The sequence below is a fragment of the Aspergillus ibericus genome (assembly GCF_003184845.1).
Source record: "Aspergillus ibericus CBS 121593 unplaced genomic scaffold BO80scaffold_12, whole genome shotgun sequence".
Lineage (NCBI taxonomy): Eukaryota > Fungi > Ascomycota > Eurotiomycetes > Eurotiales > Aspergillaceae > Aspergillus > Aspergillus ibericus.
The window spans coordinates 249,896-273,205 of NW_020292110.1; the positions used below are offsets into that span (position 1 = coordinate 249,896).

Genomic DNA, 23,310 nt, shown 5'->3' on the forward strand with positions numbered 1-23,310 from the left:
ACTGTTTTTGTCGGGTTTCCCTACAGCTACGTTAGAATTTCATAATCCATACACTGGATCCTTAGGCATTATGCACGTTAGCTACCCATTGGAGCTCAGCATGCTCCCCTGCATTCAAGCCTCCGATGTGAATCTTGAATCTTAGTAGACGAGGGGATCCTAACAGATGTTCTGCCGGATCAGGTCTAGTGCAGTCAGTCACTAGTGCCGCCCGCCTGTCGATCCTCCTTACTCCTTCGCAGTCGCGATCATGGCGAGCATTGAACTAGCAGAGATATCTTTCATCAACCAGATCAGGAAATCAGACGTATCATCCATCTTTCACACGGCATGGAGGGGGGAAAGAATGCATCTTGAAAGTGGTAAGTATGCCCGCAAGCTTCCCTTTGGTTCCAACCAGCACCTTAACACGAGCAACTCACAATAGTATCACTCCACCCCGCCATCTCCGACCGACCCCGCGAATCGCGAGATCGATACATTTAGATGCGAAAGCGCTGCCTTTGCACGACTCTCCGAACGTGGACTCTGCGATAAAGGCTCCGTCCCGCGCTTCTATGGCCAAGTTGAGCAAATCAACCCCGTGGACGCGTCCCCACAACTGAACGACTTCCTCGAAGACCAGCTGCGCCCCAATGCCATCCTCCTTGAGTACATCCTCAACATACGCCCGATAGATCTGTCGAACTTCGCAGAGAAGCGGGCCCACAAACTCCACCAGATCCTACTGGAGTACACCGTGCAGGAATCTACCATGGGGATCCGTATCCCCGCAACATGATGGTTCAGGAAGATACGGACCGCGTCCTTTGGATTGACTTTGATCGCGCGCAGACACGAACGCCCGATGCTCTGCAACCGAATCATGTGGAATGGCTGGAGGAGGAGGCAGATATGATGGATTACTTTGTAAAAGCTCTGGTAATTCTATTGATCGCATCGCTCTCATTTCTTGACCACTGATCCTCTTATCGTCCAGGCGGCTGATGCTCGTGATGGGAGAATCTATCGTACATGGGCTTGCTATTATGAGTATGTTGAATTCAGGCCGCAATCTGTGGTTTACTGCTGATTCTGGAATCAGGGGTTACAAACCCGGCTGGGAGCAAGATGATGAAGCATACCTCAAAAAGGTCATGGAGGTATGATGTAGACATTTCAGGTTAGTTCCAAATGCCGGAAAGGAAAAATGCAGGCCGTGCCTGGGCCGGAGTGATAATTTTCCGCTTGTAGCGGAACAACGTTGTGCCGTATACCTGTGACGTGAGTCTCCGGTGTATTCCCCATTCAATGACAACCAAGCGTCGATACATCGAAATGGTTATTGGTAGCAAAGGTACACGCTGAAGGAAGAGGGCAACGACTTGTGATATCATTGCCATACGAAGAAATCTACTAACGAACGTGGCCTTCCCAAGTTCCACTTTGTGTTCGTCGATATATATACTTTCCCCACAGATATGGGACTCGGTTGACTCAGGTCTAACCAAGTGAGCAGGTAGAGTCTAAGTAGTTTTCTCACGAAACCTATCTGGTGAACGGATAATGACATTTGAAAGCTTTTCACATTAAATACTGCTGAGTGGGATGGAAATAATTAAACCAGAATAGCGATTTAACTAACCATAACTCCCCGATGAGCACCCTGCCGGGCTGCGGATCGGATGATACCCGGATTGTGTCACCGCGTGGCTCTTTCGCACCTCTGCGTACCTTGATAATATCCGTTTATTGAAACAGGTCGCCAGATAAGAACTTCCTCCCCCGCTCTGAATCCCGACACACTAAGTTCTCTACTGCCATTTTCGGGTTGATTCCTTCCTAGAACCAACAGGAGGTTCATGCTCCAAGGTTGCGGAGATCTCGGGGAATCTCATCGTCATCCCGTTTACGAAAGAGGAGCCTTGCCGAGGGATCAGGAACAAGATTCTCAGCCACCAGCAAGTTGCGGGGACGTGTCTGGCCATCCGGCAGACGAATCTCGTAGCGGAGCAACAGGTTACATAGAAGGAGCTTGGCCTCACTGCTGGCGAAGAAACGCCCCGGACAAGCGTGCTTTCCGTGACCAAAGGCTAGACTGGTCGAGTCAGTCGTCGCCAGCTGATATCGGTGGGCATTCTCCGGCTGTTCTCGCAGCCGTGCATAACGGAAGGGATCAAAGCTGTTGGGGTCGCCGCCGCCTGGGAGGTAGGCTGGATCGTGCAGCATCGCGTCGGTCGGAACTGCAATATGGGTGTTTTTGGGGAGTCTAGTGCCGTCGGAGAGAGTCATCGGGGCCTTGAGTACTCGGTCGAACGTCACTGACTTGTCAGTATTGTGTGATAAATGATGTTGGTCCCTAGCGACTTACTTAAGAAGGTCGGATTCATCCGTTGACACTCCTTCAGAAAGCTATCCAGTCGAACCATCTTATGGACCATCGTTTTCTGAAAATTGCCGCCCTCACGCATCACGTCCGTGATTTCAGCTAGAAGGGGATTAAGATATTGCGGATGGGCACAGAGGTCGAGGAGGAAATGTGTGGTTAGGATGCCAGTGGTCAGAACAGAGGCGTCGCTCACGAATAGCAGTCGATGGGCTAGTTTATGTGGAGTTCCATTATCCCCGCCAGCCTCATCCATCATCCATTGCAGGAGGTCGTTCGGCTTCACATACGCGTCTCCTTGCTGTGCCTCAGCCACCCGTCGCCGCTCAACAAGGGCACCGACTAGGCGTTTCGCCGTCGCCAGATCCGACCGTGCCTGCCAATAGAAAGGGATCAAAGGTGCGACAATAGGACGCATCCATCCCGGGACCATGCGCAGCGTCATTGAAGTGGCAAATGCGTGTCCGCTATGGTGGACGCTGGCAGACAGCCACTCCTCATTCCGGCACAGTTCCCGGCCTGCAAGTACACGGGCAGACAGCCGACCGACGAGACGTGCCATGAGGTCTTGCACGTTGACCGATACCCACTCGTCGGTACGACAATGAGGCAGCTCTTCCTCTAGAGCAAAGTCTAGCTCCTGCTGCAGCTGAGGCATTATCGACACCAGGTTGGGAGTCAGCCGTTGCTGCACGATTTGCACGTGCAAGCGACTCTCCAAGATGATGTTCATATGAACATAGTGGCCTAGGCCTTTGTTGAATAGTGCTTGCGGCGGGCTAGCCTTTTCTTCTGGGACGTTGTGGAGCTCATCAATATATCGGTGCGGCAGTAGGACGACTTCGAGGCCGTTGCAGCGGACTTTGAATATCTTGTCTCGAAACTGGTGATCTCATCAGCAAAGGTAACGAGATTATTTCAGCTTAACAGCATACCTTCTGATACCCCTGTCGAAGCATGTTCCTCCCCTCTATCGTGAAACGGTACCCCACAAGCCAACCGGGCTCCAACACTGATCGATGTCCGACCACTGGAGCTTTGACGCTCCTCCGTGTCAGCCTGGACGTGAAAATATAGACGAATAGAGCGAACAGAGCTGAGGGCAAAAGTAGACCAATCCTGGTTTCTGCGATCCCAATGGCCTGGTGTAGCCTGCAGAGCGCTTGTGGGAACATCATGCCGTGGAAAATATCTTCAATCATGGTGATAGGTGGTGGAACGCAGGTAAGCAGTGTCACTAGATGAGACTCGACGGTTCCTTTGCCAGAATGAATGGTGGACAAAAAGCCCAGTCATAGAGGCGAAATCATGCCCAGCTTATGCATGCCTTTAGTGATGGCTTCGGAGAAGCCAACCTAATTTGGCGATGGAAGGAAATGGTACCACACAATCGGAGGGCCTAGCAGGCCACCTCTCAGACGTTTCGGGCTTCCATTTTGGTCAAAGCCGAAAGTATAACATCCCATTGGATTTTGGGAACCATTTTCAGGACCGGATGATGATACCCGCGTGAACGGCTGTTCCATAAACTACAAAAGGTTGAATTATGGTTCGGGTTGCCTGATTCTGAAGAATCCCCGATCGTTCGCCCTCATTGGCAGCAATGGCATTCGTTTTCAAGATGCATTCTATCTAGACAAAAGCCCCTTTATCCGTTGTTGCAGTTCCTGCGTTCCTCCCTTATGCACCGGCCAGCCTTCCTCGGGGATCAGCTTCTCCAACCTCCGGATGAAGGCATCCAATCTTGCGGTTCGAGCACGGAGGAGGCTTTGAAGCACGATACGCTCATCGTCTGCGTCAAGGCTCACTCTGTTCGACCCGTGGCCACGGTCTGGGCCATCATGCGGACTGTTACTAGTGCTGCTATGGGTACTCCAGCCTTCCGTGACCAGGTCACTTTCCGAGCCAACCGAACTTGGGGTCCACGACGGCCTGAGAGATGGCTGTCTCGGTCTTTCTCTACACAACAAGTGCTGCTTTGTGTAGAATGGCACATGCAAATCCACATCTGGGGCGGCTGGGACCTCGAACATACGGTATAGAGACTCCAGAGCCCCAACGAGCCTGCGACACATGGAGAGGAGAAGCATCACATACTCGTGTTGCATGGCACACTGCTGGCATTCTAAGAGGCACTCGCAAGCGCCTAGAGCTAGTTTGAGCTGCTCCAGAGTACTGCCAATTGCTCCCCTATGGCCACTTTCGAGGTCCCAGCCGAGATTAACTTCGATCATCTCATAGGTCTGGACCGCCCTTTTAAAGCAACAGTGGCTTTGCTTGGTGTCCGTGGGTAGGAGGGACGCAGGCTGACATCTGTCCTCCACAGCTGCGATCGAGACACTGGCGTCTTGACGTGCGATTGGCGCCACGGTACCTCCTGGTGGTCCAACTATCGACCAGTCTGTTATATGGAAGGGGTTTCGACTGGTGAGGAAAGGAAACGGCTCCCCTGACATCGTGTCCTGGAGATTGGGTAGCTCGCCGTCAAGTCCCACTTTGGTTTCCCCACCCAGGTCAAATGAACCCAGCGAGTCCCAAGAGTCGGCTGAGCACATTGAACTCAACTCAGCCAGGCTGAGCGTCGGGTACTCTAAGTCGTATACCTGCTTGGGGTGGTCGCTATCAGCAGCATTCACCGAATGTCTCCATCGTTCTGTCACGGCCTTCCCCTTGCTGTTCCTCTTTTCAGCCAGTCCACTGACGGAGTGGATTGATGTCGAATAACTGCACGATAGATCCCGAACTGCGCAGCGCCGGCAGCCGTCGGGCTCGCCCGTGCACTTGAGCTATCCAGAAGTCAACTCCCGGTGCAATTAACAATAGGGCAAACAGCTTACCTTGCTGGACCTACAGTTGGTGCAAGCAACTTTCCCTAAGTTCCGTTTGAGTTTTATAAACGGCGGCGACGTTTGCTCCAATGAGGACTGCTGGTCGGCCTCGTTGTATTTCAGCGTGCCGAACATGACATCCGAGCAGATGATGAGTGGTCTATGAAATTGATTTTGTGGGATGGAGGCTTCCACAGGCTGCTTGCTTGTTATACACCCACAAGCCTATCTTCGCTTACTTCTAGTGGCAGCCTAATGCTGACATGAAGACAATCTTAGGGTTATGTCCCCGCTCCACAATCGCCACGTGGCTGAACAGGCGTTGCTTCTACACTCGGTGACTAATAATGATCGGCGTCACCCCATTACTAATTAAACTATCGTATCGAAGGTAAAGAAACCCTATGGATAAACCATGAGCGGAGGATGACTCCAAAAGACCACGATGACTATAATGCCAGTGGCCCCACCCCCACCCAAGGTGGGACGGCGTCAGCCCTGTGGGGCGGAAACCACACGCCGTGCGGGTAGCGGGTCGATCGGACCCAGCCTCGGGGCTTCCGTATGGTTACGCATTATTTTTGCGGGGAAAATACGAACTAAGTAATACACAGTCAGGGGGCCTGATACGCCTCAATCCGAGACACATGATGACTGCTGACATCCTCATACCGCTCCCTAATTGCCCCATATTGGTTACTCGGTTAGTCTCGGCCCAGCCCAATGCAGAAATTGATGTTAATCACAATTGCATTACTGCACCTCTATGCAGCACAGAATAAAATAGCAGATTCTTAAATGAGCTATGGCATCAGGCATCCTGAAGACAGCCAGGCTAGCTTGGCTTTTGAATGTACATTCACCATGGCATCCATCGTCCACCGCACCCGTCATCAGTCCGTGGACCCTACCGACAGTCCGTCGCCCCATGCCTTGCATTCAGGGTTGGGAACTCTCCTGAATTGCTCCTGGTCTGAGGCTGCCATGGCCGCGATTGTTAGTATCGCGCTCGTCTCGCAAGTCAACAATGGTCCCACCGCCGTCCATTTTATTCTCATATCTATAATATTTGCATCACATTGTGTTTTGCTGGTGCTGTACGCAGTGGTGGAGAGAGCTCTCAGGTAAGACCTATGCTGTGCCCGCAGGAATTCCTAAGTCTCACTTTGTAGTTTTCTTTCTTCACGCGCCATTCGATAGATGCATCATTGGATGAACAAGGAATTGCACTGAATCTTCATGGGGAATACTATGCATGCGCTGTTGAATACATCCGATGTGATTTTTTATATATACGGAAAATATGTATATCCGGTGCTTGTACCCTGGTAGCTGGTCTACAACGTATTTGAATCGAGGGCGTGTTAAGGGAATTGACCCAGACCCTTACCAAGTGGGCAGTTAGATGTATAGCAATCTGACGATGCGTCGGCATTGGGCATGTGAGGCGATTCAATATAATCCTCGATTGTTTACGGACATGCATCCACCCTGACTTATACTGGATTAAAGCAAATGTCATTGCCATTGAAAGACGCTGGAATGATCTTTCAAGCTCAAGAGCAGTCTGCCCGCGTAATCTCTCTGCAATGGGCTTAAATCCAGCGATTTCATGAGACATCGGTCATCTCCAGCCAAGCAGCCTGACTGATTCGTATACACTTCTGCTACGCTGACACAAACGTAACTCGAATGATCTGGCTACCTACTCTCATTGGATGTATGGACTGTCTTACTATGCCTACCCGACGCCGATGATACTTTCGGCCTGGTTTGTGTACATCGGAGCAGGCTAAATGAGGAGTCCGATCTGGGACCATGGAACGAAGCTTAGATACACGATAATCTCAATTGTGGTCTCCAGTCCGGCATCAAAACTGACTCTGCTGATGCAATGGGTCTGTCTCAACCCCGACAAGTCTGGTATTGACCAATTTGATCGGAAATGACCGGTTTCTCGTCCAAGTCTAACCGTCCAGAGCCACCGGTCGGTTACCTTATTGAGCAACTGAGGCGTTTGCAATTTCAGTCTAGATGCCGACTGTAAGAAACCTGTCTAGGCCTCCTGATCAGATCTGGGCTATGCTTCCATCGAATTTGGGTGCCGAGAACCGGCATCGTTGTTATGATGGTTGCCCTTTCTTTGCCCATCATATCCATCCGAGGATAAGAATGACCAGATACCAAATCTCTCCCTTACCAGTGATCATTTTAGCAGATCTGATACACACTACATCCAAAGCACACAGCACATCCCACCTCTGCACTGCAACATGGGCGACCCCAGCACTCCAGACATTATCCTCTCCCCCTTGCATTCCCCCCCAGCGAGCATCCACGACTCCCCGCCCCTCAAACCGACTTCTTCCCCCCTATCCCCGCTATCTCTCCCCACCCCACCCCTAACCCCCAGCACCTGGACCCCCCACAAAGAAAAAACCATCCTATCCCCCTACACCTACCTAGCCACCCAACCCGGGAAGAACTTCCGCGCACTCCTCCTCTCCGCCTTCAACGAATACCTCCATATCCCGAACGAAGCCCTTACACTCATCACCAACATAACCACCATGCTGCATACAGCCTCGCTCCTCATCGACGACATCCAAGATCACTCCCTCCTGCGTCGCGGCCAACCCGTCGCACACGAGATCTTCGGCACCGCGCAGACGATTAACGCAGCGAATTATGTGTATTTTCTTGCGTTACGAGAGGTAATGAAGCTAGGGAGTGCGGAGGCAGTGCAGGTGTATTTGGATGAGATGATGAATTTGCATCGTGGGCAGGGGATGGATTTATATTGGCGGGTAGGCCACCACCTTCCCCACCCCTCCTCGCTGCGTCCCATTACCCTCTGCATACCAAGCACAGACCTAACAGGAACAGGATACATCCGCCATCCCCACAGAAGCAGAATACCTCGAAATGGCGCATAACAAAACGGGGGGTCTATTCCGCCTTGCCGTCCGGCTTATGCAGACACAATCCACCACCACCAACATCAACCTCATCCCATTAACGAACACCCTCGGCATCCTCTTCCAAATCGTCGACGACTACCGCAATCTCTGCAACGAGGAATACAGTGACAAAAAGGGATTCGCGGAGGATATTACGGAGGGGAAATTCTCGTTTCCGGTTGTTCATGCGATGGGTGTGGATGAGGGGAAGAATAAGGATGTGTTGTTGGGGATATTGAAGCAGAGGACGGAGAGTGTGGAGGTTAAGAGGTATGCGGTGGGGTTGATGCAGGAGAGCGAGAGCTTGGAGTATACGAGGGGTGTTATTGGGGTGTTGGTTGGGAGGGCGAGGGAGGAGGTGGAGAGGATAGAGAGGGTGGGTGCCTGGAGTAAGGGCATGGTGGGGGTTTTGGAGAAGATGGTGAAGTTGTAGTTGGAGGGGGAGTTGAGGATGGAACAATTCAACATTGTTTCTGCGGGGTTGGTGGGGTGAGATGTGCCGGTGTTGTAGATTGTTGCGGGAGTTAGGGTTAGTGTTGTACCATGTTGTCAATTTCAATCATGTTCTGCTTATTGTAATGAATCCCGCGTATAGCTCCAAGTCTAGTCATCTCGAATGCCTGGAGATGAAGAACATGCAAAGATATCTCAACATTCCATGCATACCGTACACCATGTTTGTGTGATGAAACCTTTACGGACCAGAAATTCACGATCTGACACGATCCTGGTTGCCTTGCTTATCCCACATGGACCTCGGTCGGACACTCCATCTCGAACGCTGTGGCACCGGGCTTCCCCCTTGGGACTGTCCGATGGTTAGCCTAATCCACGATCGGGATACCCGATGTTAGAGTTGAGTCTCGAAATATAAGGTTTCGATCCACCAATAGGATGGATGCGATGTATTGAGGATAGTACGCCTAAGCAAGCCCTCTATAAAATCAATACAACGAGACTGGACAGCCTAGTAGTATAGTAGAGACATAGTACATTCAACTGTACAGCAACATCGTCACTCAATTCATTTCATTGTCGTCAATAGGTTTCCCAACATGGGCTCCATCACCGATCGCGACTTAGCCGCCGACGCCAGATCGTTGATTCAGAGAACAATCCGCTCCTCGCATGCCAAGTACGGATTCGGAACCCTAACCTGTACTGTGTACGACACAGCGTGGGTATCCCTCGTGACGAAGTCGATCAACGGGCAGGAAGAATGGCTTTTCCCCGAGTCATTCCAATACCTGCTCTCAACCCAGTGCAAAGACGGGAGCTGGGACACTGAGTCGCAGGCCCCGATCGATGGGGTTTTGAACACCGCCGCGGCGTTGCTATCTCTGAAAAAGCATCGAGATAATCCCTTTCAGCTCAACCTCGATCTCAATGACATTGATCGCCGCATCACCCGTGGAACCGAGGCGCTCCGCTCGCGCCTAGAAACATGGGACGTGTTAACAACCAACAACGTCGGGTTCGAAATTACCGTCCCATCTATCCTCAATCTCCTCGAAGAACATGGCTTCGTCTTCGATATCAAAGGAAAAGATGCACTCATGCAAATCCACGATACCAAAATGTCCCGCTTCAAGCCCGAGATGCTGTACAGCACTTCTCGCTCGACTATTGCACACTCTCTAGAGGCTTTGATTGGACGAGTTGAGTTCGATAAACTGGCACAGCATAAAGTGCTGGGTTCGATGTTCGCTTCGCCGTCTTCGACGGCCGCGTATCTTATGCATGCTTCGCGGTGGGATGATGAGGCGGAGGAGTATCTTCGTCATGCGGTTAAGGCGTCGGCTGGGAAGGCGAGTGGGGGTGTTCCGGGGGTGTTTCCGACGACGCATTTTGAGTATATCTGGGTATGTAGTCTTGAGGTTGTGGATGGGAATATGGAGAGCTAACGATGGTATTAGATGTTGGAAACGTTGCTGAGAGGGGGGTTCTCAGTGGCCGATCTGAAATGCCCAGAGCTGGGAGAAGTGGTGAAGGTTATTGCTGATGGGTACGAGAGGGGAAATGGGGTGATTGGCTTGAGTAAGTGGTAAAATTGCAAGTAGTCCGCCAGGATTTGCTGACTCTTGACTCAGTGCCCGGTGTTCTGGCCGATGTTGATGACACAGCCAAGGGCATTACGCTTCTGAGCATGCTAGGGCACCCAGTCAATAATCTCGTTCATCGGCTGATTGAAGAGTTTGAGATGCCCACTCACTTCCGGACATATCCAGGGGAAAGAGATCCTAGTTTCAGTGCAAACTGCAATGTTTTGCGGGCTTTCCTGCACCAGCCAAATCCATCTGACTACAGTTCACAAATATCGAAAATCGTGACGTTTTTGTGTGACTGGTGGTGGAAAGCTGACAATGGCCTTGGTGATAAGTGGGTATGAATCCCAACTCAAGTGACAATACCATGAACTGACGATACGCAGAACACCAGTCACCTCTATTCGTCCCTCCTGTTGGTCGAGTCTCTAGTGCATTCATTGTCTCTGGTTGAGCAGGGCCGGCTGAAGATCAACACTGACCCCAAAGTGGCAATTGTTCTTTTCCAAGCCTGCCTACGGCCTCTGCTAGAACAGGATGCCAATGGTTCATGGTCTCACTCCGTTGAGAACACCGCCTACGCGGTCGTCATCCTGGGAGAAGCCAAATGCGTGTCCTTCTTTGACCCCATCCACGAATGGGTGGAGACTGCTATCGAGAAGGGCATCGAATATCTCTCCTCTACTAGCACCGATGCACTTACATACCTCTGGTCAGACAAGGTCAGCTACACATCCCTGACCTTGACCGAGTCATATGTGTTAGCGGCCCTGAAGTCCGTTCGCACTCCTCCTGGCATATCAGTGGGTTCCTCGTTGGCTCGCATTTCTCCCGACATCGCCAAAAGAGTCAAAATGTTCCAGAAAACGCCTCTGCTACAGTCACTGCCCGATGCAGAGGTTCAAGCCTCAATGATCGAAGCACTTCTATTCCAGCCACTATTTGACGTGTCGGAGCTGGAAATCCTTCCAAGAAGCATGGTAAAGGGCGGTAGCTACGCTACCATCATCCCATTTACATGGACGAGCTGCAATAACCGGGCACGGTTCCATGTGTCTCCATCATACCTGTACGAGATGATGGCTCTCTCCTTCTACACCTATCAAGTCGACGAGTTCATGGAGGCGGTGGCAGCTCCCGCCTTCCAGGGTCGCATAGCAGAACTCTGCCAACTCGTCCGCACTGCAGTCGCCAGAGGAACCGCCGATGTCGAAGGCAATATCGACACTAACAACGATGAGAAAAATCACATCGACGCATCTGGAGATCATGAAATCTTTTCCCTTCTCTACCGATTCGTCAGAGTCATCATGGGAAGCCCCATCATTCGGTCCGCAAGTCCTTGGGACCGAGATACCCTCCAGCGTGAGCTCCAGAGTTATCTACTCGCCCAATCGTCGCAGATCGAAGATAGCAATCGCTTCAAGAAGCAGGGGACAACAGCCTCGATCAACCTCTCCTACTACAACTGGGTCCACAACATCTCATCATACCACATCGCAGCACCGTTCTGCTTTGCGTACTCCAACTGCCTAATGGGAGCTACCCTAACCCCATCGACCAACCGCGACTGTTTCCCCACAGCTACAGAAAAGTACCTCGCCGAGGCTGTGTGCGCACACTTAGGCTGCATGTGTCGTATGTACAACGACCTTGGATCATGGACCCGAGATCGCGACGAGGGCAACTTGAACTCGATCCATTTTGCCGAGTTTGGCAGCGAGACTGTGGATGACTTGAAGAAGAAGGCTGAGCTATTCCGCTTGGCTGAGTACGAGCGCGAATGTTGGAATAATGCCTTGCCGCAGCTTGAGGCAGCCATGTGCGAGGGGAAGAACCCGGACGAGGCGATGCGAGGGAGTCGTCGGATGCGTATTGTTCGGTACTTTTGCGATGTGACGGATATCTATGGGCAGATATATGTTCTGAGGGATATTTCGAGTCCGATTGAGGCGGGAAAGAGGGTGAAGAATTAGATTGGATATTTAGGCTTAGTTTCCACATTTGCTTTCGTGAAGGCAGTTATGAATCATTTTCGCACTTGAAATTGACGTCGTCAGTAGTACCTTTTCCACGCTGGAATGCGTGAAATTTCTTCATTGAACACGTTCTTCAGAGTAAAGCCCACAATCCTCAGTAAGCATCCGTTCTACTGATGCGAAATGCCTCCCGAAGCCAGTGAGCAATTTTAATCTACTTACTGCCGGACCCCAGTCAGTCCAGTAAGTAGGATCCATACTCTCTCCACGAGGCAAATCAGAGATGTTAGCTAGTCAATGACGTTGACAAGGCCCCCCAAGTGATCAGCCGATATTCCTCCAGGCGACACGGAGTGACCAACACCAAGGTTCGGCTGCTTTATTTCTGGCCAGGCCGATATAACCTTGGGACTGTCAAGGCCCCCAGAACCTAATATCCAGTCGGAGATGTCCGATGTAATCCATGTCCAGGACCTCTCGTTGTGCAATGAAGGACACTGTCTCCTTTATCCTCGTTGATACTGAATCCACCGATTCCTTCTTCGACTCGGGTTCAGTCACAAGTCATTCACACACCAAAGAATCTCACAATGTCTCTATCATACCGTCCTTACGAGTTTGGTTTTCCAGGCCTGCTTGCTATGGTTGTTGTAACCACAGCACTCGTTATCTATACAAAGATATACTTTTGCGGCAGCAGTCTGGATGGAGAACGCATACCTTCCGCACCATACAGGATTCCATTTCTTCGCAACACGATCCCCTTTCTTTTCAACTCACACCAGTACCTTGTTAACCTGCGGTATGTGTCTTTCCCAACTGCATAGACATCTTACTCACAACCCCAGTGAGAAATTTGGTACATCGCCAGTCCGACTATCCGTTGGCGGCCAGAACATCATCTACATACCACACAGCGACGGCACAGCAACCAAGATGCTCAAATCCCGCAACCTAACACAAACACCCCTAATAATCAAACACCTGCGAGACAACTTCGGCATGCCAGAACGCGACCTCCGTCTCTACTCCGACCAAAGCGACAATAACCCCAGTCAAGCAGACCACCGCGCCCTACACAGCATGCTCAGCGGAACCACCCTTGAAACATTCGCCGACATCACAGCCACTCAACTGGTGAAATCAATCGAAGCAAAACGTGCAGAATGGACAGACTGGGTCGAACTCCCTGACCTATACACTTTCGTCCGCGACGAACTCTCCCGCGCGCAAATGTACGCTCTCTGCGGGTCAGAAATCTTCAACGTAGCCCCAACCCTGATGCACGATTTCTGGGAATTCGACAAGCAACTACCCAATCTCTTCAAAGGCCTTCCCACCTGGATGATCCCCAAGGCCATCGCCAGCCGGAACAAAATGACATCCCACATCCATAACTGGCATACCCGTCTCCGCGAAGCACCCCCACCAAACCCCGACACCACACCCTGGGACCCCATCCACGGTCTCCGCCTCATGTCCTCCCGTCGCAAGATCTGGCATGAACTGTCCCCCGAAGGCCAAGTCGTGCAAGACCTAGGCCTGATCCGAGCGTATGCCCCCCATGCCCCCATGCCCCATTGCAACCGTCCATCTAACAAAATAAAAAACCAGGTCCATCTCCAACTCCACCGCAGCAACCATCTGGCCCATCCTCGCCACCCTGCACCACCCCACCCTCACCCCGCGCATCCTCGCCGCCACAACCCCCCACTTCACCCCACCCACTCTATCCTTCAACCGCCAAACCCTAACCACAATCCCCCTCCTCAACTCCCTCTACCTCGAGTCCCTCCGCTACAGTACCGCGGTGGCCATAACACGCCAACCCAGAGCCCCTGATATCAAAATGGGAAACCACACATTCAACCACTCCGACACCCTCCTCGCCCTCAACTGGACAGCCCACTACGATTCATCTTTCTGGAATGAAGGCGCGATACGGCCCAATATTACCGAGCCAGAACATCCAGTGGAGGAGTTCTGGGCTGAGCGATTCCTTAAGTACCCCAATGATCCATACAGTGGTCCGATCCGGACCTCAACACCCCTCCCCCCAGCAACCCGTACCAAACCAAGCATACACACCGCCGCAGACGACGCCACTGCAAAACTCATAACCACCGGCTTACAGGATAACTTCTTCCCGTATGGCGGGGGAAGCAATATTTGTCCGGGCCGACATTTCGCGAAACAGGAGATTATATTCACTGTTGCTGTCATGATAAGAGCGTTTGAGATGGAGGTGCTGGAGCCGGAGGTGTTGGAGGGGGTTAGGCCGGATGAACGGTACTCGTTGATGGGGAATTTACCGCCTGATCGGGGGGTTAGGCTTAGGGTGAGGGGGAGGAGGATTTAGCTGTGTGGGTGGTTGTGTCGGGGGGTCTTTTTGGGTATTGTGGGGTGAGTGTTTGGTGCGATGAGGTTGTATTTGCTTTCGACGAGAGGTTGGGTGTGTTGAATAAGGGATTACTTTGATTGATCTGAATAGTAGTGATTTATTTGACTTGTTACATCAATTGCAACGTATTGTGTTACAGAGGGAGGTTGAGCACCATCCTTTGGATTGTTGTATTGAGGAAGAAAACATGTATATATTTCCAGCCAATGTCATTTGAGAAGTGGATGATCCCCTAATCGAGTTTGGTTCAAAGAGACGAGGCTGATGAAGTAAACACCTGAAACTTTTAGTTCTCACATGTACAATTCGCTACCGGTCATGGAGCTTTTCATGGCATCCGCTCGATAGTAGCCCAGTCCTGCAGTGCTCCTCGATTATGGCCCAACAGGACATTCCTTCGCCTTCTCATTCCACTCCACCCTCGCATATTCCTGCAAAAAGTCCCTGGTCGTGAAAGTCGGCGGCATATAATAATCCACGTCCGAGGCCTTGTACCCCAGATCTTTGATCACGGTCAAATTGAGAATCTTCTCTTGGAGATGATTCGTGAACACCAAATCCACGGTCTTGGTATTCTTTGGGTCGATGTTTCCCTGCGATTGGAGATACTTAGGGGGCTTGTATTTGTCAATGAGCGGCTTGTGCTGCGTATCGTCGCCGCAGTCGGTACTGTTGACGGCTTTGGAGCAGTTTCCGAAGTCGTCGGTTGTGACGTGGCCGGGGTTGAGTTTAATCTCAGTGGCTGCGTGATGGAGAAGGGGCTGCTGGAGGGAAAAGCTATCATATGCAAAGGTGGATGATGCAAGGCCTGGCATGTCGCAGGGTCCGACTGGGTCTTCTGTTTCGCAATAGTCGTCTTTTTTCAAGGCACAGAGGACTCCCTTGGCCGCTGTGTAGGGGACATCGGGGAGATACAGAAAGGTATCGTTGTATGGGCTGACGGTGAAAGCATCACCCACGGAAAACGGACCCTTGAAGAGATCATAGCGAATCCCTCCGGTGCCCATGATAATCAGCCTCGGAGAATCCTGCGGTTTCACCTTTCCATCTGGTTTTACCGTTGTGTTCAAAGCAAATCGAACCATGGTGTAGATGCTGCTAGGACAGTTGCAGCTTTCTGCAAAAATGTAGTATGATTGAGGAGCGCAGCCAAGGACGCCAGTGAGGTTTAGCTGGACTCGGGCATTGTAGATATCACCGGTGGTTTTCTGTCCGTGCGGAGTATCCAATTTGTCTACGGCGTCGGACTCGTTTCCTATGGCATGGTATGCGAAGGTCTTGCGGTTGAAGTCGAGGTACCGACGGTCAAGACGAACGGCTGTTGTAGGGTCAACCATGGTGTTGGAGGAGGTTGGTGAAGAGCATGTCCTAGTCGCCATGGGAACATCCTCAATGGTCTTTGATCCATTCCACGCATCCGATGCCACGTCGCGAAGAGCAAGCCACCCCACCGTGTCAGCGTAGCGTCCTGATTCCAGACCGGATGCTGCGCCGTCATAGCATCTAAAGTTGCGGATGTGTGTATGGCCGCCGAAGATCTGTAGGGGAACGTCAGGCTTGTTCTTGCGAAGCCAATCTTTCATGCAGATCATGGGCGTTTCTGTAGCATTGTATTGAGAGGTCCCCGTCAGGTCACAGCGCGCATTGATATCCGTATGTCCAAGAAGGACATAGAGATCGACCTCATTGCTGATTGCCTCTTTGAACCAATCTGAATTCCACACAGTGGAAGCATTATGGACGGTGATGAAGTCCGGTCGTTGGAAGTCCTGCAGCGTGAATCCGAGTGCCAGGACTCGGAGGCCGTGCTTAGTGGTGAAGTATCGATATCTCTTTCCGATGGAAATAGGTCCATGTCCATCATTGAAATCGACGTCGAGGTTGGTTGTCAGATAATGATCGCCATAGTACTCGGCAATGTCTGTTTGTACTTGCTTCGTGATGTAATCAAAGTAAAGATCGTTGTTTCCAGTCGTGAGCAAGTCGTAGTCCACGTTACGGAATAGCTTGTTCGAAACCTCCCCGGGGGTCTTTGACTTGTCGCTGAGTCCGTTGCCTGTGACGAGGTCCCCTGATCCAGTCAGCTGGGGACCATCTCGATAAAGGGGGTAAAGATACCGGTATCCACGACCAGAAGATCAACGTTATGTTCATCAGCTTTATCCCGCATGCGCTCTACAAAGGAGACAAAGTCGCCCCAGTCCGCACCGTAGTCTACTTCGTTGAGATGCCCCTCCAGAAATCCGTGCGTATCCGTCGTATGGAGGAAGTTGACTTCCCCCCATGGTAGAGGCCTCCAGGGCCAGTTCGTGGCATTGTTTGCATCGGGTTGCTGGCGAGGGCTGATAATTGGTGCATTGCGATCATGTTGGCCGGGCCGGGCCAGGGCTGGAATGGCAAGTGCTGCCGTACAGAGGGAGAAGAGGCTCATGGTGATACTTAGATGCTGATGGATCGGACAGGACGGACAAGAACCGGAGGGTAAGCAATCAACATAAGAAGTTCGAACAAAGCAGCTGTTGCGGGCATTCAAGCACCAGCATAATCCCCGCCTGGGGAAGGTCACATTTTCAACTGATTGCTGGTGTGCATGCCCCACTGGACAGAAAAGTCGACATGTCATACCCAAACTGCGGCTTCTATCGGAGACCATCGGATTATTGCGCAGGCATTGGTTGAAGTGGAGACAGAAAAGATCTTTATTCGCCTCACAATGAATTGCTCTTATATCATAACACAACTTTTACCATGCGGTGGGCCATGATTAATGCTATCTTTATAACCCAGGTCGCAGGATGATTTAGCTGCACCTCTGCCAGCAAACATGAAAAGCATCTATTCGATGCTAATTGAGATGACTGCTTGATTAACTCGGGTCAGGCTAGCAGCTACGAAAATATTTTCTACGACATAGAGCAGGGTGACACCTATCATAGACACTCTGTTCTCAGAGGGACAGCTGAGGGTGTAACATGCAGGAGCGTTCGTCAGTATGTAGTAATTGCTGCAAACGGCAACGAGTCTACCTGCCAGTCTGGCACCAGCATTGCCATGGATCTGTCCAACATGGTGGGTCCAACTGTTTGCGGAGCATTGAATAGCCGCGGGTATTGGCCCCAGTTGAAAGCTTAATTCTCCAGCCACGGACTCAATTCCATTGCAATTCTCTGGGGTCTGCTGTCAGGTTCTTTAGTTAAGCTTTAAGTGCCACAAGAAATTTGGAATGGAGGATATGGAAGTGGAGTCGGAAACGAGATCTACATGCCGCAATGTGTCAGCCGCGGCTACCGGGATACGGATCTCTTCGTAGGACAGTCTGCTCACTCGCGCAGTATATTTGCATTGGTAAATCCCCTAGTACTTGATTGTATGTATATCACCAGTCCTATTCGCTGATCGCCCGTTTACGTTCATTCATATCTTGAGTGAGTAATTTGAAAATTCTTTTGGGTACTCTCGATATATATTCCACTTCATTCTGACAACGTATGATCGATCCTCAGGAATGGGGATTTAGAGGTTAATATTGATCGAGCGGGTCCATTGCATTGATAGCCAGACTACTCCCGATGACGCTTCTGGACCAACCACATCTCAATCACCCTGGTGGCCGTGGCAAACTGGGGCTCTAAGAACCGCATATACAACTCCGCTAACACCATCACAACAGCACCCAGAATAGTGCCACCTGAAATGAATACCCTGATCAGGGCACCCATGTGTTGATCTTCCTCTTCCGGAGAAGGATAATCCCGGGGCTCCAGCAACAACCAAATACGGCTTCGCACCGGCCAAATGCCAATCTGATACACCGAGAGATGGATTAAGTAGATCGGAAACGATAACCGACCCAACGCTTGAGGAATACGACTGGCGAGCAAACGTTGCACATGGGGACTCTCCAATGCCACTGAGAAGGCCGCCACGGCCCCGATACTGTGCCACACTCTCCGGACATCTACCCAACCATCGTATTGCGCCCAGTGGCGCGTCTCGAATATGCGAAGGAAGCGGTAGTCGGGGGGGGGGGGGGGTAGTCATCTTCTGCGGAGAGGCACAGGAGGTAGAGAGCAATGACAGATCGAATGATATATGAGACAGTCCAGTGAGTCTCCACAGCGGTATGACGCCGAGATGTGTGCAATTCGGCCAAACCCAGTCCTGCGATGAAGCTGAATATATCCCACTGGCTGTACCAGACCAGATAGGCGAGCATGAGGCCCAGACACCAGCGACGTGAGAGGGGTCGCCAGATAGACTGCACGAAGATCGTAAAATACACAACATACGATCCACGGAGCTCCAGCGGCATGGTCCAAAGATGTCCATTAAAATTGGTATTCCACTGCAACTGAACCAGATTCAACGAGTCCATCACGTACTCGCAGAGATAGACCACATGGCTCACGGGCGACTCCCACGGCTTGATGCGGGCTGCGACCCTCTCTTCATACCAGGATTCGAATAGTCCGAAGTAGAAGAGCAATTGCGTGCAGGTCGCTAGCGTCAACACAGGGAGGTATATACGAATGGGTCGGCGGAATATAGACGATCGGAGACGGTCAATAAACAGGTTTGGCCGATTGTCTCTGTACTGAAGCAGCCTGTGGGCAATGGTGTAGCCCGAGATTACCATGAAGACAGGAACCATTGCGTCCATTGCCCAAAGCAACCGGAATGGCGGTAATTGGATGATGCGTCGATTTCCTTCCGCCGGTTCAGCCCAGAATGACCGGAAAGGTGTTTTGAGGTCACCGCAGAAGAAATGATTGAATGCCACTATGAAGGCTGCAATGCCTCGCAGGCCGTCTATCCACTGTATGCGCTCCATTGGGGGCTGGCCCGCGGAACGGTATGGTTGGGAATATGCTGCACTTCGTACGGTTGAATGTGCATTTAGCCAAAAAGAAGAGCTATATCACGCATACTGGAAGTCCATTTTATGCGGGGACAGTTAAGGAGAGGTCTGATGTGTCCGGACATGAGGCCGTAAAGTGGGATGTCCTTGCACAACCGCCATTTGTCGGGTTGATACATCACATGCAGGGGATCCGCTCAAAGGATCTATATGCTATTGGGACACAGACATCGTTGTTATCTAATCTCAACGTCTCCCTACATTCTTTAGATTCCTATTTAATCGATCAGGACCAGAGCAATTTTATTTGGGCGTTTCCACGCTTGGCCTTCTGGATAAATTAGGCTGAACATTGTCGAACTATGGAAATCCTTCATATAAATTAAGGCGATTAGAGAATATGTACTTCTATAACATGTTTCTCCGCTGCCTGTAAGCCCTTGACGTCTAACTGCAGCATTTAGGTGCTTTTCCCCATCTTATGTTAACCCTCCCAGCCAGCCAGGAGTGTATCCCCCCCCCCAAAATTCCCCCGACAATCAAGGCAAGACGCACGACGATCCTATCAAAGGCGAGAATTCCGGTATACCATCGCCTCCGCTGGTTCCATAGATTGGTAAATGTGCATGGAGGCTGCTCGCGCACGATGGCGTGCAGCCATTCGAACTTGAAGCCCTGTTTTGCAGCCTGGGATATATTAATTCCATCTCCTGTAGTATAGTAGACGGGCCACTCACATGATACCCAAACCAATAATCCTCGCACACATTGTCCGTATCCCATGTGATTTTATTTTCGACCGCGCCATTGATCAAGATCCAACCTAGAAACGGACGGCGGAATGTTCGTACGGGAAGTTGGAACCGACCAAAATCCTCCGCCAGTCGTGATACTTCTGCCGCGGAGAGAAACGCATTCTTCCAATGATTCGTCGAAGTATAATATATTGTGCCCTACACCAATTAGTTGGGTTCTTAATAGGAGGAATGTCATACCATGCCAAAGTCCGCCGTGCCTTTCTCGATAAAGTCCAAAGATGTGCGCATGACACGGTCATCAATCTCAGACTCTTCATCCAGATGCAAGATCCAGTCTTCTTTGGAAAAATTGTACTTCTGACGAAAGTGCTCTAATGCGCGGGCCTTGAACCTGGCTTTTTTCACTGGCACAACCTCTGGCACCTGGTCGATTGTGACGTATGATGGGAGTTGCCTTGGGAGGTCTCCAGGATCACTGCTGTCAAGCACCACATGGAATCGAACCGACGGGTGGTCTCTCTGTGGTAAGGTATCCCAGCAGCGGACTGAATTCACTACAGTCTGTGCATTTGTCCCCTTCGTGACGAGGCACACGTATAGTGTACCGAGACGTCGGATCGTAGGCCTGGTGACTAGTTGATTGGTTTCATTGGGAGGCAAAGGCCGAGAGTGTTCCCGCATGGCGGCATCTGCAAGAGAAGGAAAAGTCCATGTAGGACGGCATGGACAATTGCCGACGTGGTCCACCCCTGTTCGGACAACTTGACGTAGTAGCCGGTAACACCAATGGCGCTTTTAAGAACTGCATGACGTGGTTAGAATGCCGCTGGCACTTGAGTGGAGGCATGCGCTTACTGTAGAATACCAAAATCAGGGTCATAGGGAAGACAACATAGTTATACTCGAGTATCCTGTAGGTGCGGTTTGAATGTCTCTCCGGTGAGGGTAGTTCCTTTGTGACACCACTGGTGGGCATGGTGGTAGCTGCCCAAAATAGCAGTGTTGTAGATAGGAAATTGTCAATTGGTCCGACTCGATTGGAGTCCGATTTGACCTTGGTGCGACCAGGAAAGTAGTAGAGCCATGCGGTGCTTAAGTACGGCCCAGACAGTGTTCTCAATGTCCGGTCGGTAGACCTGCATGAAATGTGATACATCTTGTGATACGTAGTGATGCGTCCGATCCAGCCCAAGATCGCCACACAAGTAGCGGTGAGACGGATTCTTTCCCCTCAGCCAAGGAACATCCCTGGGTTGAACTACAGACATTAGCCGTGTTTTGATATGTAGTGTCATTCTATAATTCGCTTTACTACCAAGTCTGACTGTCGGGTAGTGGTTGTCCACGCAGACTAACTCTGTAGGTGCATGCCGATAGTCTAAATTGCGGGCGAAATATCTTATTATTGTTTCTGCTGCTGGCAGACCCTCCGTCATCCCTTTCTTTCATCATTCAACAATCGTCTCTCGTGCACTCCACAGCTTAGTGGCGCTCGCAATGAAATTCTCCTGGATACGGGACATATCAGCCGTGGGCTTCGCCCTCTTCTTCACAACACACGCCCAGCAGCCAGCATCCTCCCCAGAGCACCCTCGACTGACGACATGGGAATGCACCATATCCGGGGGGTGCACGCCCCACGAAACATCCGTAGTGGTGGACTGGGACAGCCACTATATTCATGAAGCAAACGGAATAACGCCTTGTCTGTCACTGAGCGGGGTTGATCGAACCCTCTGTCCGAACGGGACTGCCTGTGCACGAAATTGCGTCATTGAGCCAGCAAACTATACCAACTACGGGATTGTCACCTCACACGATACCATAACCCTGTCCAAGTACACCAGGGGGGATGGGAGTCCCCGCAAGGGCGAGCCGCGCGTTTACCTCCTCGGCCCTGATGGGGACTATATGTCGCTCCAGCTACTAGGCCGAGAGCTCTCCTTCGACGTCGACGTCTCAGCCCTTCCGTGCAGCGAGAATGGGAATCTCTACCTATCCGAAATGGACATGACAGGGGGGAGGTCGGAACATAACCCCGGTGGCGCTCGATTCGGGTCCGGATATTGCAACGCCCAATGTCCCGTGCTGAACTGGGTGAACGGGACCCTAAATGAGAATGAACGTGGAGCATGCTGCAATGAAATGGACATTTTCGAGGGCAATGCCTATGCGACTCACTATGCTGCGCATCCCTGTGTCGCTGACGAATGTGCCTCCGCGGGGTGCATCTTCAATCCGTATATGGCGGGTTCCCGCAATTTCTGGGGTCCGGGCATGGAGGTTGATACGGCGAAGCCTCTCACTATTATCACACAGTTTGTCACGGACGATAATACAACGTCAGGAATGCTCGTCCAGATCCGTCGGATGTACATCCAGGACGGGAAAGTCATTCCAAACGTCCCGGCTGCGCGGGACGACGGGTCTTGCCTTCATGCAGACAACTTCTCCTCGTCTGTTGGGCTGTCACCTATAGCTCAAGCACTCGCCCGGGGCATGGTAATGGTCCTCAGCCTATGGAGCGATCCAGAACACGGCATGCAGTGGTTGGATGGAGGAGACGCCGGACCCTGCGATTATTGGGATGATGCAGCGGAGACCCAGCAGCCAGACCCCTATCTGGTGTTCTCAAACGTGCGCTGGGGAGATATTGGGTCAACATATAGACATAAGATTGGATTTGCATCATCTGTATCATATAAAGACGAATTGTAATACGGACCGCGGAAGGGAATTCCTACCAAAGATTTAGGGCAAGCCACAACACGTCCATCAACACAACATATTTACCGTACCAACATCGCACCTACAATCACGATAGATAGAAGCTGGTAGAAAACTAAAGATAGAACAAAAGGGATTCTCTGGTGATCTGCTACCCAACTACTAAACTCCTGGCGTGACTCGAACGTGGCCAGGAGGCGGATGGGTGCCGCCCACGTAAGTAATAGGGTTACTTTAGGGTGAATATACTGTGGATCCCGCAAATGACATCTACAACTGTGCAGCCTCCGCCGGTGGAACGTTGAAAGGGTCATACTACACCAATATACTGTCCTGGATTGGTGCATACGGCGAAGTGCGAGGGACCCCTGCTAGCGACAGGCACCTTA

At 51.3% G+C, this 23,310-nt stretch overlaps 10 protein-coding genes across 10 annotated transcripts; 5 read left to right on the top strand and 5 right to left on the bottom strand.

The window, feature by feature from the left end:
- Window positions 1–250: 250 nt before the first annotated feature.
- BO80DRAFT_453838 (uncharacterized protein) lies at window positions 251–1,072 on the top strand (the record flags this gene model as incomplete). Its single annotated transcript, XM_025722042.1, has 4 exons — window positions 251–366; window positions 487–739; window positions 790–921; window positions 980–1,072. 4 exons carry the CDS (start codon window positions 251–253, stop codon window positions 1,070–1,072), a joined length of 594 nt encoding a protein of 197 aa, XP_025576950.1.
- Window positions 1,073–1,839: 767 nt separating this feature from the next.
- On the bottom strand, window positions 1,840–3,540 carry BO80DRAFT_351758 (cytochrome P450; the record flags this gene model as incomplete). The annotated part of the gene is made up of 3 exons (XM_025715596.1): window positions 1,840–2,300; window positions 2,351–3,248; window positions 3,301–3,540. The coding sequence occupies 3 exons, from the start codon at window positions 3,538–3,540 to the stop codon at window positions 1,840–1,842; spliced, it is 1,599 nt and encodes a 532-aa protein (XP_025576951.1).
- Window positions 3,541–3,993: 453 nt separating this feature from the next.
- On the bottom strand, window positions 3,994–5,355 carry BO80DRAFT_463369 (Zn(II)2Cys6 transcription factor domain-containing protein; the record flags this gene model as incomplete). Its single annotated transcript, XM_025722588.1, has 2 exons — window positions 5,203–5,355; window positions 3,994–5,151 (listed from the first exon to the last, which is right to left on the bottom strand). Exons 1-2 carry the CDS (start codon window positions 5,326–5,328, stop codon window positions 3,994–3,996), a joined length of 1,284 nt encoding a protein of 427 aa, XP_025576952.1. The 5' UTR covers window positions 5,329–5,355.
- Window positions 5,356–7,607: 2,252 nt separating this feature from the next.
- BO80DRAFT_318126 (FPP/GGPP synthase family protein) lies at window positions 7,608–8,529 on the top strand (the record flags this gene model as incomplete). Its single annotated transcript, XM_025715090.1, has 2 exons — window positions 7,608–8,000; window positions 8,080–8,529. Coding segments are annotated over 2 exons (843 nt in total), but the record flags the coding sequence as incomplete, so codon positions are not given.
- A 674-nt stretch (window positions 8,530–9,203) lies between these two features.
- On the top strand, window positions 9,204–12,174 carry BO80DRAFT_472035 (terpene synthase family protein; the record flags this gene model as incomplete). The annotated part of the gene is made up of 4 exons (XM_025723119.1): window positions 9,204–10,015; window positions 10,070–10,190; window positions 10,244–10,536; window positions 10,585–12,174. Exons 1-4 carry the CDS (start codon window positions 9,209–9,211, stop codon window positions 12,172–12,174), a joined length of 2,811 nt encoding a protein of 936 aa, XP_025576954.1. The 5' UTR covers window positions 9,204–9,208.
- Window positions 12,175–12,767: 593 nt separating this feature from the next.
- On the top strand, window positions 12,768–14,536 carry BO80DRAFT_472037 (cytochrome P450; the record flags this gene model as incomplete). Its single annotated transcript, XM_025723120.1, has 3 exons — window positions 12,768–12,979; window positions 13,026–13,730; window positions 13,792–14,536. 3 exons carry the CDS (start codon window positions 12,768–12,770, stop codon window positions 14,534–14,536), a joined length of 1,662 nt encoding a protein of 553 aa, XP_025576955.1.
- Window positions 14,537–14,952: 416 nt separating this feature from the next.
- BO80DRAFT_403203 (Ser/Thr protein phosphatase family protein) lies at window positions 14,953–17,077 on the bottom strand (the record flags this gene model as incomplete). The annotated part of the gene is made up of 2 exons (XM_025717641.1): window positions 16,697–17,077; window positions 14,953–16,649 (listed from the first exon to the last, which is right to left on the bottom strand). Exons 1-2 carry the CDS (start codon window positions 17,007–17,009, stop codon window positions 14,953–14,955), a joined length of 2,010 nt encoding a protein of 669 aa, XP_025576956.1. The 5' UTR covers window positions 17,010–17,077.
- Window positions 17,078–18,138: 1,061 nt separating this feature from the next.
- On the bottom strand, window positions 18,139–19,409 carry BO80DRAFT_472044 (acyltransferase family protein; the record flags this gene model as incomplete). Its single annotated transcript, XM_025723121.1, has 2 exons — window positions 18,139–18,570; window positions 18,657–19,409. The coding sequence occupies 2 exons, from the start codon at window positions 19,407–19,409 to the stop codon at window positions 18,139–18,141; spliced, it is 1,185 nt and encodes a 394-aa protein (XP_025576957.1).
- Window positions 19,410–19,949: 540 nt separating this feature from the next.
- On the bottom strand, window positions 19,950–21,225 carry BO80DRAFT_472047 (glycosyltransferase family 2 protein; the record flags this gene model as incomplete). Its single annotated transcript, XM_025723122.1, has 4 exons — window positions 21,050–21,225; window positions 20,432–20,996; window positions 20,174–20,389; window positions 19,950–20,123 (listed from the first exon to the last, which is right to left on the bottom strand). Coding segments are annotated over exons 2-4 (834 nt in total), but the record flags the coding sequence as incomplete, so codon positions are not given.
- A 466-nt stretch (window positions 21,226–21,691) lies between these two features.
- On the top strand, window positions 21,692–22,912 carry BO80DRAFT_403204 (putative endoglucanase; the record flags this gene model as incomplete). The annotated part of the gene is made up of 1 exon (XM_025717642.1): window positions 21,692–22,912. One exon carries the CDS (start codon window positions 21,692–21,694, stop codon window positions 22,910–22,912), a length of 1,221 nt encoding a protein of 406 aa, XP_025576959.1.
- Window positions 22,913–23,310: the final 398 nt, after the last annotated feature.